The sequence below is a fragment of the Cladophialophora psammophila genome, assembly GCF_000585535.1.
Source record: "Cladophialophora psammophila CBS 110553 chromosome Unknown aczJe-supercont1.2, whole genome shotgun sequence".
Taxonomy (NCBI): Eukaryota; Fungi; Ascomycota; class Eurotiomycetes; order Chaetothyriales; family Herpotrichiellaceae; genus Cladophialophora; species Cladophialophora psammophila.
The window spans coordinates 1,252,839-1,267,996 of record NW_006912923.1 but is presented as its reverse complement, the minus strand read 5'-3'; the positions used below and the strand labels follow the sequence as shown (position 1 = coordinate 1,267,996).

The 15,158-nt window shown below is 51.4% G+C and overlaps 7 protein-coding genes across 7 annotated transcripts; 4 read left to right on the top strand and 3 right to left on the bottom strand.

Moving 5' to 3' along the window:
- Window positions 1-146: 146 nt before the first annotated feature.
- Window positions 147-3,240, top strand: A1O5_01799 (phosphatidylethanolamine N-methyltransferase; the record flags this gene model as incomplete). The annotated part of the gene is made up of 3 exons (XM_007742415.1): window positions 147-327; window positions 390-1,052; window positions 1,118-3,240. 3 exons carry the CDS (start codon window positions 147-149, stop codon window positions 3,238-3,240), a joined length of 2,967 nt encoding a protein of 988 aa, XP_007740605.1.
- Window positions 3,241-3,555: 315 nt separating this feature from the next.
- A1O5_01798 (uncharacterized protein) lies at window positions 3,556-4,677 on the bottom strand (the record flags this gene model as incomplete). The annotated part of the gene is made up of 1 exon (XM_007742414.1): window positions 3,556-4,677. The coding sequence occupies one exon, from the start codon at window positions 4,675-4,677 to the stop codon at window positions 3,556-3,558; it is 1,122 nt and encodes a 373-aa protein (XP_007740604.1).
- A 924-nt stretch (window positions 4,678-5,601) lies between these two features.
- On the top strand, window positions 5,602-7,558 carry A1O5_01797 (ubiquitin-like 1-activating enzyme E1 B; the record flags this gene model as incomplete). Its single annotated transcript, XM_007742413.1, has 2 exons — window positions 5,602-5,661; window positions 5,720-7,558. 2 exons carry the CDS (start codon window positions 5,602-5,604, stop codon window positions 7,556-7,558), a joined length of 1,899 nt encoding a protein of 632 aa, XP_007740603.1.
- Window positions 7,559-8,222: 664 nt separating this feature from the next.
- A1O5_01796 (transcription elongation factor B, polypeptide 1) lies at window positions 8,223-8,610 on the top strand (the record flags this gene model as incomplete). Its single annotated transcript, XM_007742412.1, has 2 exons — window positions 8,223-8,346; window positions 8,417-8,610. The coding sequence occupies 2 exons, from the start codon at window positions 8,223-8,225 to the stop codon at window positions 8,608-8,610; spliced, it is 318 nt and encodes a 105-aa protein (XP_007740602.1).
- Window positions 8,611-10,142: 1,532 nt separating this feature from the next.
- Window positions 10,143-11,633, bottom strand: A1O5_01795 (uncharacterized protein; the record flags this gene model as incomplete). Its single annotated transcript, XM_007742411.1, has 1 exon — window positions 10,143-11,633. The coding sequence occupies one exon, from the start codon at window positions 11,631-11,633 to the stop codon at window positions 10,143-10,145; it is 1,491 nt and encodes a 496-aa protein (XP_007740601.1).
- Window positions 11,634-12,285: 652 nt separating this feature from the next.
- Window positions 12,286-13,150, top strand: A1O5_01794 (uncharacterized protein; the record flags this gene model as incomplete). The annotated part of the gene is made up of 2 exons (XM_007742410.1): window positions 12,286-12,616; window positions 12,681-13,150. 2 exons carry the CDS (start codon window positions 12,286-12,288, stop codon window positions 13,148-13,150), a joined length of 801 nt encoding a protein of 266 aa, XP_007740600.1.
- Window positions 13,151-13,401: 251 nt separating this feature from the next.
- On the bottom strand, window positions 13,402-15,105 carry A1O5_01793 (uncharacterized protein; the record flags this gene model as incomplete). The annotated part of the gene is made up of 3 exons (XM_007742409.1): window positions 13,402-13,602; window positions 13,667-14,871; window positions 14,949-15,105. The coding sequence occupies 3 exons, from the start codon at window positions 15,103-15,105 to the stop codon at window positions 13,402-13,404; spliced, it is 1,563 nt and encodes a 520-aa protein (XP_007740599.1).
- Between the last annotated feature and the right edge of the window lie 53 nt (window positions 15,106-15,158).

The following is a 15,158-nucleotide window of genomic DNA, read 5'->3' as shown; positions in this document are numbered from 1 at the left end:
ATGTGGACAGTAACATGGATTCGAGTGAAGACCCAATCCACAAACAGCCTTAGCCATCCCTCCCTTCCACTTGGTATCGCTCTCAATTGCAGTGGAAGAAATATTTTCACCATCAGCGGTGAACAACCACCCTCATGACGGAAATCATGGCCAAACCATCGTCTGTGGACTCCGCAACGGAGAACCTGCGGAAGAGAAACGCTCCCATCCGAGCAAATACTCAAGAAGATGCTAGAAAAGCCGTGCTTGAGTTGAACGCCCTCGAAGAAAAGGAAGCCAAAGATGAAAAAGATCGCAAGACCTTTGGCCGCACTCTCGATGGGACTGGTACGTATATTGCAATTGCGCTACGTTGCTTAATCGATTCAGTCTCTCATACGTCTTTCTAGTCTTCACTGTTCCACATACCCATGACATGGTTTCGCAGCTCCTGTCTCCCAAAGAGCCCAAGAACTTGTCAGACATCTGCGTGCTTCTGATGCTGTTGCTTCACGCCCTGTTGGCATGGTACCTACCTTCAGCCTTGAGAAAACCAGTTCTTGCTACCCTTTTCTTGTGCTGGAGAGCCGGTTACAATATCGGCATTGGCTACCTCCTTCACATGCAATCTCATCACAAGCTACTGGTAAGGTGGGCCCGAAAATCGAAGCTGTTCCCGGTTGCGTCCAATGGCGAAAACCCTCATCCCAAACTCCGCGCGTTCATCAAGAGAGAATTGGAAACCAAGATTCCCACGGATTACGATTTCGACACTGCTCCCCTAGAGTACAACACGTGGTTGATCTTCCGCCGCCTCGTCGACTTGATTCTAATGTGCGACTTCACTACCTACATGCTTTTCGCTGTAGCCTGCGCCCATATCCCTGCCGCCGAGCCGATCCTCCTCACAACGCTTCGATGGATTGTAGGCATGTCCCTGTTCCTCTTTAACATCTGGGTGAAATTGGACGCACATCGTGTGGTCAAAGACTTCGCTTGGTACTGGGGTGACTTTTTCTTCCTTATCGATCAAGAGTTGACCTTTGACGGAGTTTTTGAGATGGCGCCCCACCGTGAGTTCTGACACGATCATTACATTTTCATCCCTGCTTGGTGTCCGGCTAACAGCAACTCTCAGCAATGTACAGCATCGGTTACGCTGGCTTTTACGGAATCTCCTTGATGGCTGCTAGCTATAAGGTTCTCTTTATCTCAATTATTGCTCATGCTGCTCAATTTGCATTCCTTATCATGGTTGAAAGCCCTCATATCGACCGCACTTACAACTCTCCGCCTCCCAGAAGAGCGATCAATGAGTTACCGGCAGCTGCGCAAATGGAAAAATCCTTGGCAGATCACAGCTCTACGGCAGAAGTGTGGCCCAGTCCAGCGCATGCGCAACCTTCCCAAACGCACAACCTACTGGGCATACACAACATCGATCTCTATCGAACCACAGACACTGCAGTATTTCTTTTGCAGTTCTATTTGTTTGCTTTGACCGTCCTCACACCCAATACGAGATTCTATCAGACACTTTTCGTCACCAACGCCACCGTTTGGCGGATTTGGTACTCCGTGGGTATTGGCTATTTCCTAAACAGACAATCGTCAAAGAAGAAATGGACCCGCCACTTTCTGAAGTACGGTGAGAGCACGGGCGAAGCTTGGAGACAATGGAAAGGCATCTATCACCTCAGCATGACTGTCTGTTATGCGAGTTTTGCCGCAGCTGCCTGGAAGATGTACCGTATACCTTTGAACTGGGATGGCGGAATGGCACTGCCAAAACATGTCATCGGACTAGGACTGATTGCTCTGCAAATTTGGGTTTCATTCAGTATCTACGACCAGCTTGGAGAGTTTGGTTGGTTTTTTGGAGACTTCTTCTTCGATCAATCTTCTAAGTTGACGTACGGCGGCATCTACCGCTTCCTCAATAATCCAGAGCGAGTCCTTGGGACGGCAGGAGTCTGGGGCATAGCTCTGATTACCAGCAGCAAAGCCATGTTTTGCCTCGCCTTACTCAGCCATACATTGAGTTTGGCATTTATTCAATTCGTGGAGAGGCCGCATATGCAAAAGCTGTACGGGAGGAGCCTTCGACAAGATGCGGGCCTAGTCAGGAGTCTACGCAGATCACTTCCCCCACCTTTGCGACAATGGCAAGACGGAATGGACAAAATGCTGGGCGACGCCTTTGATGTCCTGGAAGAATTCTTTGACGCGGCAAAACCTAAACTTGCGGCAGGCGTGACCAGCATTGTTGAGGATACCAAAAGCCTCTTGCCGAAGAACCCACATCGTTTGACCATGACACGGTTGGAGCCGGAGCTTGCTGGGCTGGATCCGAAAGACTACAAACTGGAGATCGACGGAACGCCGGCATCCTCTCTCGTCTACTCTCAACGCTCGAGCGATAGAGAGTCCGAACAAGCCAGGCTTCCGGCAGAACGCACAAACGATTTCAAAGCCCTCCTTTTCGAATATGGTGCGCCCATCAAAGTCAGATGGACCGCACCGCTCAATCATGGGAAGAAGGACTGGGTCGGTCTGTACATGGTGTCAGATAACAACTCGCGCGAAGTTACAAGACTGTCCTCGTCCGGAAGATGGATCGCCACGAACCGTGACGAGTACGAACTCCTAAATTCCGAGGTTGGTATCATATCTAGCGACATGAGGAGCACCACCACTACTGAAACGGGTGATTTCAAGGAATGCTTCACTGGGGAAATGGTCTTCTCTGGCGACAAATTATGGTGGACTCAGGGCGTTTTTGAATTCCGATACCATCACAACGGCAAGCACAACGTCATGGCTATCTCTCTCCCTTTCGAAGTGCGTATCCCACGCTTCAGCGACGATGATCTGGAGTCCTTCGACGCCACCATCTCTCTGTCGACACCCATGTCTCTTCAGAATGATGCAATGATTCGCCATACGATTGAAAGTGCCCTCTTGCCGATCGTGCAGAACTGCTTTGACCGCGACCCTGAGATCGCGCCACGTACAGCCCAAGAACCGTTTGGAAGCCTCGTCGATCGTGATGGAAAATATGCCAAGCGCGTGGTTTATGTTATTCATCAGATGTTCGGGATTGAATTTGCGGCAGAGGTCGTCAAAGCGGACGGGAAAATCGAGAATCTGGCATGGCGGATCTGGGAGGCGAAGAAAGTATTGGCACCTTTTACCATGTCGAGGTCGAAAGGGCCCGGTACGCCGGTTGAGGCTGAGGTTGAGGATTGTAAGAACTTTTGAATGGAACCGCCTCCGGTCCGAATGTCCAGTGGCCACAGAGAGAAAAATGATCGTAACTGCACATTTGGGAAATGTGGTCCTGGTTCTTGGACAAGAGGAAAATCCAACATCCAACATCTGTGTATGGCACAAAGGGAGAAGGGCAAGAGCGGGCGCAATGCTGTGTTAAAATGACAGACACTGGAATTGGTTGCAAAGCGGGACAGCCAGTCGAAGCAGCGTCTATCCAAGAAACTCCTATGCTACCAAAGTTCCACCCCTCGAGCCGGAGATCCTGAGTCTATCCAAATGCTCTATCTAAGAAGCCCAAGATGTCTAGTAGAATATCGACCTTGTGCGATGATGTGGCAATAACTCCTCTATCTCACCGCCCCTCTCCATCTCCTTACACGTATCGTACAAGAAGAAATCTATCAAGATGGCATTGACTTTTCCTTTGGCCTCGGGATGCTTTCTCAGAATCTCCCTCCTAATCAATTCTACGCACCAGATGCTGCACCCTCTGATTTCGATTTCCATATCCGCCCCGGTCTTCAGCATCTCCTGACGGGAGATCCTTGATTCCAGCCGGGGTGAGTACATCACGCAATGCAGTCCTTGCAGCATTTGCGGGATGCGGTAGTCGGCAAACATGGTCAACGAGTCAATGTCGGAGAAGGCGCCGTAGGACGTGCCCTGGAAGCACGCCCAGAGATCTGCCACCAGGATCTGCGCGCGTTTGTACAGACGCACTTCCCTGTCCTGGAAACAGGCAACGTCCCGGAAGTTGGGGAAGTATTCGACCAGTATGCTCACCAAGCCTGACGCGGAGCCGTTCGCGCGACGGATGATGTTCGTTGGTTTGCAGCCAAAGTGCTCGTAAAGGATGGAACCGGCTTCGCGGAGGATGGCGATCCGTTCTTTAAGCAAAGGTATCGGCTCCTGCGTGGAGGACCGGAAGATGTGTTCAAAGACACTATCCGGACAAGCATCACGGTCCTGCCAGAAGTCCGGACTGGTGATCGTATACCCTTCATTCAAGGCTCTTTGCAGTGCCGCGATGAGAGACCAGTATCCCGTCCACCTCCGGCCCTTGTACTCCACTGCGAACCTCTCACTTTCAGGCAGCTCGGACCAAAAGGAGAAATTCAGCAGGTTCATGGTAAATATGAAATCCACCGTCTCCTCTTCGCCGGTTTCGGACAGTTTGGGATGCAGCTCATGTGTTGACCAGGTCCCTGTGGAGTAGCCTTTCGATTGCATGAGACGGTAGATGTGTTCTGCTGCTTTCTTGGTGCCGGTGCTGGAGATGGCGACGTCGATGGCGTTGTCGTAGATGTATTCCGCTGACTCTAAGACGCCCGTCGACGGTGGTGCGGTGGCGTGTTCATGTCCACCCAGGCCCAAATACTGCCGGAGGAGGGCCAGGAGTTCGGGGTCGGCTTCGTCGTCAGACATCTTCGTTGGGTGGTTCAGTGCAGATTGGAATAGCTCAAGGTAGACGCCTGAATACCGGGTTTGATGGGCACTGCTTGAACCAGACCTGAGACTGATGGTAGATGATTGCTCCAGCCACAGTTGACCGACAGCACCAGAGAAGCCCGTTATTGTTGCAGCATGCCATTGATGTTGATCATTGCTTTCGATATGCTATTCATCGACCACTTGGTAAAGAAGCTCATTCGTGCCCTGGCTCTTGTCGATCAGTTGTTTGCCGGAATAAAAAAAAATTTGGTTCAATGTGTTAATATGTTTTTCACCCGGCCAAATGGAGGCAAACGGAGGTCTGATCCCACGCGACATTTGCTGCAGGCTGCACAGTGCATGACGAGATTGTGCAGCTGGGCGGACCACTTGGGACCCTAAGCCCACTAGCCCCTATTCTCCCACTAACGCAAGCCCACCAGCCCAAGCGCAGGCCTAAACCACTAGCCTGAGGGGCACCAGGCGTCCCCAATCGAGACCCCCCAAGGAGCCTTCAAGCCGCCCCTGATTGGAGCAACTCTGGAAAGCCGCTGCTACAGGGTTCAGCTATCACAATCCCATCGCAAACCCAGAAGTCATCGTTGCTGCGTCTGCGGCCTGCAGCGCAGCGGCTTCAAATACTGGCCGTCCTGGAGCAAAACATAGACCTATCTCTCACATCCGTATCTTGTCCCCGACAAGAATTTGCTCTGTTATCTGATTGCCTCCTCCTTGCCGGCGTCAATGAGCGTTGAGTCCCACCTTACTTCGAATTTCCTTTTCACTTTCAGCCGTGTCTTCATTCTTGTGTCAAAGATTTCTCACATGGTCGGCCTCCATTAGATCTCCTTCGATTCCTAAGCGCACCACTTTCGCTTCTAACAGTTCTCAACTCCATCCTCTTTCCAAGCCAGCCCGATGCCTCGCGACAAGTATACCCGCCAGTCTCTGGGCGCAACACAACGACTCGTGAAAGAGGTGAGTTGCTCTTCAACATTCGCCGAAGAAACCTGAATTTGACCTTCCGACCAAACAGTCCCGCGTCCTCCTTGTCGGCGCAGGCGGCATTGGATGCGAGCTGCTCAAGAACCTCGTCCTCACCGGTTTTGGCGAAATACACATCATAGACCTTGACACGATCGATCTCAGCAATTTGAACCGTCAGTTTCTCTTCCGACATGAACATATCAAGAAACCCAAAGCCCTGGTCGCGAAGGACATCGCTCAGAAGTTCAACCCAAATGTCACACTATTCGCGCACCATGCCAATATAAAAGACAAAAAATTCAACCTGGAGTGGTTTTCGGGCTTCAACATTGTCTTCAATGCGCTCGACAACATGGACGCCAGACGGCATGTCAACAAAATGTGCTTGGCTGTCGATGTGCCTCTGGTCGAATCAGGCACTACGGGCTTCAGAGGTCAAGTGCAGGTTATCAAGAAGGGCAAGACTGCTTGCTACGATTGCACTCCCAAGACCACTCCCATTTCCTACCCTGTCTGCACGATCCGTTCTACGCCAAGTCAACCGATCCACTGCATCGTATGGGCTAAAAGTTATCTCCTGCCGGAGTTATTCGGTGTGAGTGAAGATGAGGCAGCTGAATTGGACTCATCGGAAGATGCGGATAATGCTGAAGAGATCAAAAAATTAAAAGAGGAGGCACAGGCCCTGAAGAAAATCAGAGCGTTGATGGGTTCAGGCGCCTTTGGAAAACACGTGTTCGACAAAGTCTTCAAAGAGGATATCGAAAGACTGGCGAAGATGGAGGATATGTGGAGAGACAAGAAACCGCCGGAACCATTCTCCTACGACGCGCTTGAGCAAGAAGCAAGCGTGGTTGACAAGGCAATCGCCCAGAATGGCCAACGAGTATGGTCTGCTGTCGAGAATTTTGTTGTGTTCAAAGATAGCCTGGACCGTTTGGTAACACGACTATCACAGGAACAGGCGGTTGCATCGAAATCTGGAGAACCGCAACCCTCGATCTTGTTCGACAAAGATGACGATGATACGATGGACTTTGTTGCCGCAGCGGGTAACCTTCGAGCGATCATCTTCGGCATCGAACCTAAGTCAAAATTCGACATCAAGCAGATGGCAGGCAATATCATCCCCGCAATTGCCACCACAAATGCCATGGTCGCCGGTCTTTGCGTATTGCAAGCGTTCAAGGTATTGAAAGACGACTATGCCCGGACTAGGTGGCTCTGGCTGGGGATTGGTTCACTGCGGACCGATCAGTTGGATCCACCCAACCCGGAGTGTCCTGTTTGCAGCGTTGCCATGGCAAGGGTGCATGTCGATATTGAAAAAGCCACGCTCGGAGATTTGGTCCAAGACGTTCTACGAACCAGACTAGGCTATGGAGAGGAAGTAACCGTCATGAGTGAGGCCGGCCTGATATATGACCCAGACCTTGAAGACAATCTGGAGAAAAAGCTATCCGATCTGAATATTGGGGACGCGGGTTTTATTCTTGTCAAGGACGAGAACGATAATCCTCGAGTCGACCTCCAAATAGCAATCGAAGTGAAGAAGCCAGAAGACGAAACCAAAGCCGTTCTACTGGTCGAGAAGGAAGGCGAGGCATTGGAGGTACCGCGGAAACCGGAGAAGCAAGCTGTCCCAGACGGTGACCAGGTCGAAAATGATGATGCGGATGGCTTGGTTATTATGAACGGTGTTTCAAGCACGGCTAAACTTCCAGCAGGCAAGCGGAAGCGACCCCTCGACGACGAAGGAGACGAGAGTGCTACGCAGGCAAAGAAATTGCAAGGCATGTCATCGGCGGAATTCACGAATCATCGGGGTACGGAAGCAATCGTAATTGACGAGGATGACGGGGCGCTTGTGATCGCGGGTGACGACTAGGCCCATCTAGAAAAAGGAATGACCACATGAGCGTCGTTGGCAATGCGTCCTACAGATCTGAAGGACCAGGAGGGTCATGTCGATGGTCCTTTATGACTGCCAGTGGGACGGCATGCGCCTCGCCCTCACATCTCACACGTTCTCTTCACAGCAGGTGAGATTTTGCCAGCACTTACTCCTGTACTTTAGACTCAAAAGGGCATTTAGTGCTCGCTTCAGAGGGAAAGAGCAAATGGGGCTTGAGTGATCTCAAGACGAGCTTGTTGGACATGGAGCTCACTATTGGAAGAGCCGGCTTGCTATTGGAACAGATCATGGGCGGGCGTGATCTCCTCCGGGGGGATAATTCAACAGAAGATATACCAATGACAAGAGAAGAAACGAACGAAGACATGAAGACAGATATGGACGCGGGCAGAATCCATGCCCTTGAGTGGTCTCGTGGTTTGGGTGAAGATTTAGTACCCGTTCTGCTGTTCGAAGACTCGCCGCTTTAGTGCTCTACCTAATTCTGCCGTCCTTGACCACCTTGGTTTAATTCACCACGCATTCATTTCACGTTGTGTGTTTTCTTTTCCTTCTGCTGAACCTTCGACCCGGTCCTCGGTAACGCACTTCTCAAGTAATATCTTCTGGCCTTTCACCTCAAATTCATCTGTCACCTATGGCTGCCAACGGCGTCCCTTCGCCCTTTGTGACGCTGGTCTCGTCTGATGGCTTTGAATTCCACGTCCGCCGCTCGGCTGCCTGCGTGTCTCCCACACTCAGGCGCATGCTTGACGCGCAGAGTACGTTGCATGTTTTCCTCTCCGTTCAATTTCCGAAACCGATGGAGCTAATGCAAAGGCCCTTGTGTAGGTAACTTCGCTGAGGCCCAGACGGGGATCTGCCACCTCGAGAACATCGGCGGCAACGTCCTCGAGAAAGTCGTCGAGTACTTTTACTACAACGAGAAATATCGGAACAGTGGGGGCGTGCCAGATATGGATATTCCCTCGGAGCTCTGTCTGGAGCTACTGATGGCAGCCGACTTTTTGCTGTTGACTCAATGATGCCACAATGAGTCACGATGGTTCAGTTTGGAATCGACAGAAAATCGAGATGGTGTTTTTGGACGAATGCAGACAGCCTGGGCGACACGCATGAAGCATGGGATATAACCCCGAAAGATAGCCCCAAAGGCGAGATCGTGGCACGACTTACGAATCCCAGGACTATCTCCCCCCAGCGAAATCTCCCGCACCATCGGTGGAGACGGGGCTTCGATATTCTGGTTCTTCAGCCCTGATGCCGATGTTGTTGGGGGATTCTGCTAAACGCGGGAGCATCCGTCGGCCCAGTACAGCACTGGGAGTTGCATGAGTCTAGTGCCAGCACTGAGGATCCAGTCCGACACTCCGTCTCGTGTCGTGGATGACCCTTTCACGAAAACGAGAGGACAGCAGCAGTGGAGCTCGGGTCCCATGCGACGACTTATGCGAGGACTCATAAATGGAAGATGAAGTGTGTTTCCAAGTAAAACCTAAAGGCATGTTGAGTATTGCTTCCCGCCGTCCCTCGAGCAACCCGCAAATGGGGGGAGTTGAGAGAGCTCAAGGTCTATCTGAGCCTGAGCTGTATGAGACTACAGGAAACAGAAAAAAAGAAGGGGGAAAAAAGGAACAGCTGACCCGTGACAGTCGCAATATCTTCAGCACGATTGCTCCCCATTTCCCCAGACACGCCTTAAAACACCACTGATATTCGGTTGGCTTCTTGTTCCACTCTCCCTTCCCCAAATTCCTCCTATCAGCTCAACACTTTCGTCGCCTCTCGCTTTCCCAGACCAAAAAATCAGCTGCGTTTAGTTCCCTTCCCCTCTAAAATTTCTCTCATCCTGCTTCACATCCCATACCCATCTCAAGCATATACGTCGCGACACTAGAACCTGCCTACGCTCCCACAGGCCGACGTCTATAGAAGATGGAAGATGACGAAATTCCCTAGATCATCAGGCAGTCCGCTCGCCCTATTCGCCGTGGTGAAAAAACGCGGACGTTCTTTCACGGGGAGACAGATTTTTCTCAAACCATTCCTTTCCTTGTTCTGAATGGTTTTCCGGATCTCTGTTCTATAATAATTGAGCCTTGTTGTTGGATTTTGGGTGTTAAATTTACCGTATATCAGCCGACGGATCGATCATCGATCATGGAAAGCGAGACATGGGACCATGGTCTGTACATGCACTGCATTTGTCGAGTCCTCTCGTCTCGTCTCGTCTAGTTGTTGTAGAAACGCCGTCTATATATCATTTGGTAGTGGGGTATCATGTCTAAGTATCTATGCGCCCAGTCCTGTTCCTGAGATGCCCGTTTCGCAGAAAAGCCGTTCCCCTGTCCGTTCATGCAAGTTGCGGGGCGCATCCAATCATTGCAGCGGCAAAGGTAGAAAGAAGCTATTTGTTCCTTTCGTCCAGGTCCGACCCTCGCTCTTCCTCGAACTCACATTGCCACGGAGCAACTCCATCTTGGAGAAACCAAACCTTCGAGAAAAGACGCCACAAGCACTTAGCGAGGCGCTGTTGCGTAGTCATCATGAATTCATCTTACTTCCGGCCTTGTCCTTGCCTCCGGCTCTGGCCTTGACCGTGTGGTCTCCTGGATCGGCCCTTTGTCCCTGCCCTGGTTCTCTCTTCGTACAGCTTTTCGGCTCCGAAACATGCGTCACTCAGTCTCAGATAGCTCACGACACCCATGTCCACCACCGCCAATAACACATTCTTTCGTCCATATTTGAGCCTCGTCTCCAATCTGCCCGCCTGCGCTCTGGAGAGAGAATCCTCGGGTTGAGCATCCAGAAGAGGGCCTATTTCTGACAAAGATGGCATCGAGGGCGTCGAACGAGCGTCGACCACGCAGATTCGGTAGTCTTCTGGCGGTGGTGAGGTCTTCTTGTAAGTTGCAGAGACGTTGGGCTTCCAGACGTGGAAGTGGATGCGGAAAGGAGCCTCGGGGGCCTGTTGTCGTGGTGAGGACACAGGATCTGAGTTGTGAGTTGCATTGGTGCTAGAAGGCTCGTGATAAGGAATTAATGCCAGCGCGCGAAATATATCTGCATAGTTCCTGTACAGGCCTGGAGCGACGAGGGGCCCGAGTGAAGGACAAGACCTGTCTTGACTAGGTTTTAAGAGCCAGGATACCAACCTGTTGACGAGGGTCGCAACTGTCCCTCGAAATTGAGATCTGCCAGAAGCGGAGGCTGACGGTGGAGATGGTGAAATGGGCGACAATACACTTTGGCAGCCGTGTCCATTCGCTTGGGAAGGATGTGTATCGTTCCAGGTCGGGGCCCGCTGAACAATATACCCCGCTCTCTTGAGCCCTGCGTAAACCGTATAGCGCTCTAATGTCAATCCATCTTTGCCGATGAAACTGGCGTAGGCACCCTGGAGACTCATCGGGAGCTCGCCTGGGGAAGGCTCCACGCTCGGAGTCGTTGTAGTATCCGTCCTATTTTCTGGCGCGACGGTGGGTGGTTCTTGAGCTGCAGCATCTTCCTCTGCGGCGGCGACGTTGCAGGGTTTATCCTCCTTTCCAGTCAGCACACCATTATTCTCATCGTTGACATCCGGCCATCTGATATCAAGGCTCCCCCTTTCCAACAGAAACAGCGCCTCTTCAGGCAACAGCCAAACCCAGTTATTCCTGTCCGCTTGGCCCATCACCTTCAAATGCGGGCTCTTGAACTTGTACACCACAACGCACCGGCCGTTTCTGCCTGTCGATTCATCGCTATCCCATCTCCAATCGTCTTCGTCAGGGAGATACTGTCCCACGACGTGGTTTTTGGCTGTCTGTACACGCACCGCGCTAAGGGCGGTGTGCATTGCCAGGAGAGAAGCATCAAGGGCTGAGGCCTGCGACCGCGTGGGATTTGGCTCGAAGTCCTTTATACCGCGCTTGGGGATTATGGCTTGACCGGTCTTTGAGGAGGATATCAACTGGCTGAGGAAGCGGAAATCTTGGGTTTCGTCTTCGAGGTCGTCGGGACCAGAGGCAGAGGCTGGAGGGATGACATCCTCATCCGCGTCCGCCATTGTCCGAGGCCTTTGCGGCAGTCTGTGCGATGCTCAGACACTCACAGGTTGTAGGCTATTCCGCCCTGAATCAAAATGAGGATCTACGAGCTGAAGGACTGAGTGAAAGCACGTCATTGGCACACGAGTCATCCATCCGCAGGTCCGCGAGTCAGGCACCAATGGCCTTGGCAGAGCGAGCCCGTTTGGTTCTTCACAACTCCGAACCTCAAACTGCTTACACGTACAATTCCTGGTCATTCATTCGGAGACTTTAGAAGTAGTACGTGACTTGAAGGTAAAATTGCCCTCTTCCACAAGGTCGTCCTGCACCGGGAGGGTTTTCTTTTTGTTGGAATCTACTGTGTGCCGCCTGTGGGCCAAAGAGCTGATGGTGCCATGGGATCTCCTACATCTAGAGAATGCTAACCTCGGAGTATAAGCACTGCCATTGTTTTCTAGATCTGCTTATAGGAGTAGGTTATTCCGAACGCTCTTCTGCCGCCAAAAGCGTCACGCAGACGTTCGTGTCTGAAAATGGAAATTAGCGGCGAATGATACTCCAAATCGCCATGCACCATCGTTTAGACATGTCAGGACATATAAACATGCACCTACGGCGGCGAACATGGAGGCCTAACATTATCACGTTTCCCTAATATTTTGCTACATCATGGCAGTATCCGACCAACACCGAGTTACACACATTGTCCTGTTCCGTTATCACTCTTCGGTGTCTTGGACAGAACTGGAGCACCACTTCGCAGACTTGACCAAATTGAAATCAACATGTGTCAAGCCTGCTACCACCGGAAAACCATATATTTTATTGATGTCCATGGGGAAGAATCACAGTTGGGAAAATTTCGCAAAGGGAATGACGCATTGTATCGTCCTGGAGTTTGCCAATGTCGAGGACAGAGACTTTTATCTGTTAGAGGATCCCATTCACCGCGCTTTTAGTGTGAATGCTGCCCCTTTGATTGAGGACTCCGTGGTTGTAGGTACGTCTGGATGATATTCTGTTACGCATCGAGGGCTCCATATTGACATGTCGTCCAACTCAAGACTTCGTGAACGGATCATTACTTGGTCCTGCACATGGACCTGAGTCGGAGAGTGATAACTACAAGTCATATCGAGGCGCATGTCACTGCGGGTTGATCGACTTCTACATGAGATCACCTACCGGAAAACCACCCACACATGTGATTTGCCATTGTGACACTTGCAAAAAGATATCTGGAGCCCCCTACACATGCAACTACATCATCCCCAGCGAGGACTTGGTCATATCTCAGGGCCGTGAACGTCTGAGGGTATATGAATACCGAGGTGCGAGTGGCAAGAACGTGTCATGTTACTATTGTGAGAAGTGCACCAGCCACATATATCACGTGCAGGAACGGGATCCGAATAAAGCGATCGTGCGGACTCTCCTTCTTGATTGCGGGAATGCCTTGGGTGCAAGCGGGGAGATTTTCAGCGAAGGAGCTCTGGGATGGGCTAGAGATTTGGGAGCCGCGCTGCCGGCTTAGAGAAAGAGATCAGACACTAGGATCGTCAGGCTGGGGAATCGTGGCTTTAGATGTCTACAATCGCGGACGCCGTTTTAGATGCGCGCCAGGTGGCTGGTGTTGGAATATAGACGACAAAGGTATGATCCAGGGAAATAATGTCTGTTGGGCTATTCTCGGAAACGGAATTCACGCTTGGGCGATATTCGGGCGGTCAGTTTGGACAGAGTCGAGTCAGAAGCTTTTGGTCAGGGAGTCTATTCCCTCCTATATCAACATCCTCTGAGAAATGTCGTCTCAAGATGGAAGCTGGTCCAAGGACTTCGTGAGATACTTTTGCCATCGGCAATATGTTGGCACCAGCTTCCGACTTCCGACTCCTCCTTGCCAGTGTCACTGGGAAAGTTGCTCTTGCAGTCGACATACCGCTCGCCGCGGATCATCTTCTCAACTCTGATCTGAAGCATCAAAAGCTATTGCACAAAGTCATCTCTCTTCCCTTGCTACGTTGGTCGACAAGTACTCCTTCCTACATACCCTTTTGCTCAGGTCTTTCAAGACGAAGGCCGCATATTTGCAATCCTCTAAATCAACATATACTGTGGCGCTCATGCGAACCCACCATGCTCCTCGATAGAACAACACAAAAAAGAAGGTTCTATACGTTTCTGCAAACTCCTTGTTCATGAATTGGGTGATGGCCGGGACGTCGCTTGGGAGGACATCGTATCCAGCTCCTTCCCCAACGGATATTGGCAGTCGAACATGCGCAAAGAAAACACGATGTGTGTCCGGAATGTCGAACGTCTCTGTCCCCAGAGCTTCCACAAGCACCTCTTCGGCCTTCTTCGCAAGGGACGTGCAATATGTTCGAATGGCTGCTTCTCCGCCACAGACCTCGTTGCGAAAACGAACTGCTTCCTCGATGCAACAGTATGGGGCTCCGTCAATGGTCCCAAAGTACTCGAACTGTTTCACCATCGGGTTTGTCTCTTCGGAGGTGGGCATCGGATCATGTATTTGGTTGCTCCTCTGTGGCTGGAACCCATGAGATGTCGGAAGGGTCGTTCGAATCAAGTGCTGATTCCTTTTTGGCACGAAAAAGGCCGCAACTGACCTGGGAACAAACAACCATTTATGGCAGTTGGTAACCAAAAAGTCCGGGTCCAGCTCAGTGAGGTTCAGAGTAATATGGCCCACTCCATGTGCGGCGTCTACCAGGCTCAGCACGCCTTCTTGTCGACACAACTGCACTAGTCTCTCAAACGGCACCCGCAGACCTGGCATGCTGACTATTGTGTCGAAGACGCCCAACCGAAGTCGTCCTTTCCCGGCTTGCTGACACTTGAGCTTTTCTTCTATCAATGTTTTGCGAAAGAGCTGCACGATTTTGTCGTCGCTCTGAGGCAAATCCAACTCAATCCTCACGCTCTCAGCCGGAGTTGTCTCCACGAGATAATCTATGAGCTTCTCCAGTGCCCCATAAACACCAGAAGTGTAGACGATCTTGTCGCCTTCTTCCCAGCGGAGGTTGTGGAGTACCGTGTTCGTTGCGGTAGTCGCATTGGAACACAGAACCAGCTCATCCACGGGACAATGCAGCATGTCCGCGAGCAAAGCGCGACTTTTTCGCAGAAGTTGAGGGTAGGTGTAGCGGATGAACATGTCGGGTTCCGCCTCTGCTGCTTCTTGATAGCGACGGAGGGTGCTCTGGACCGGGCGAGGATAACCGCCAAAGGAGCCTACGAAGGAGTTGATTGTTAGGATTGGGATGTCGGTGGCACAGAGTTTCCAAGGGCCAGATATAGATGGACAATACCTTGATTGAGATTCGTATAATCCCTTGCGAAGAGGAAGTGTTTGTCCCTCATCGGTCTGCCGAATGGGGTTCGAGCAAGCTCGCCGCTCTTGTCGTTGTCATTGCAGGCTGTCAAGGCCGTCATCTGCACGACGAGCCCATCAAGGTTATCCTTCATATCGTATCGAGGACGTATCTCTCTCTGTCTCTCTTGACAGGCCTCTTTCTACT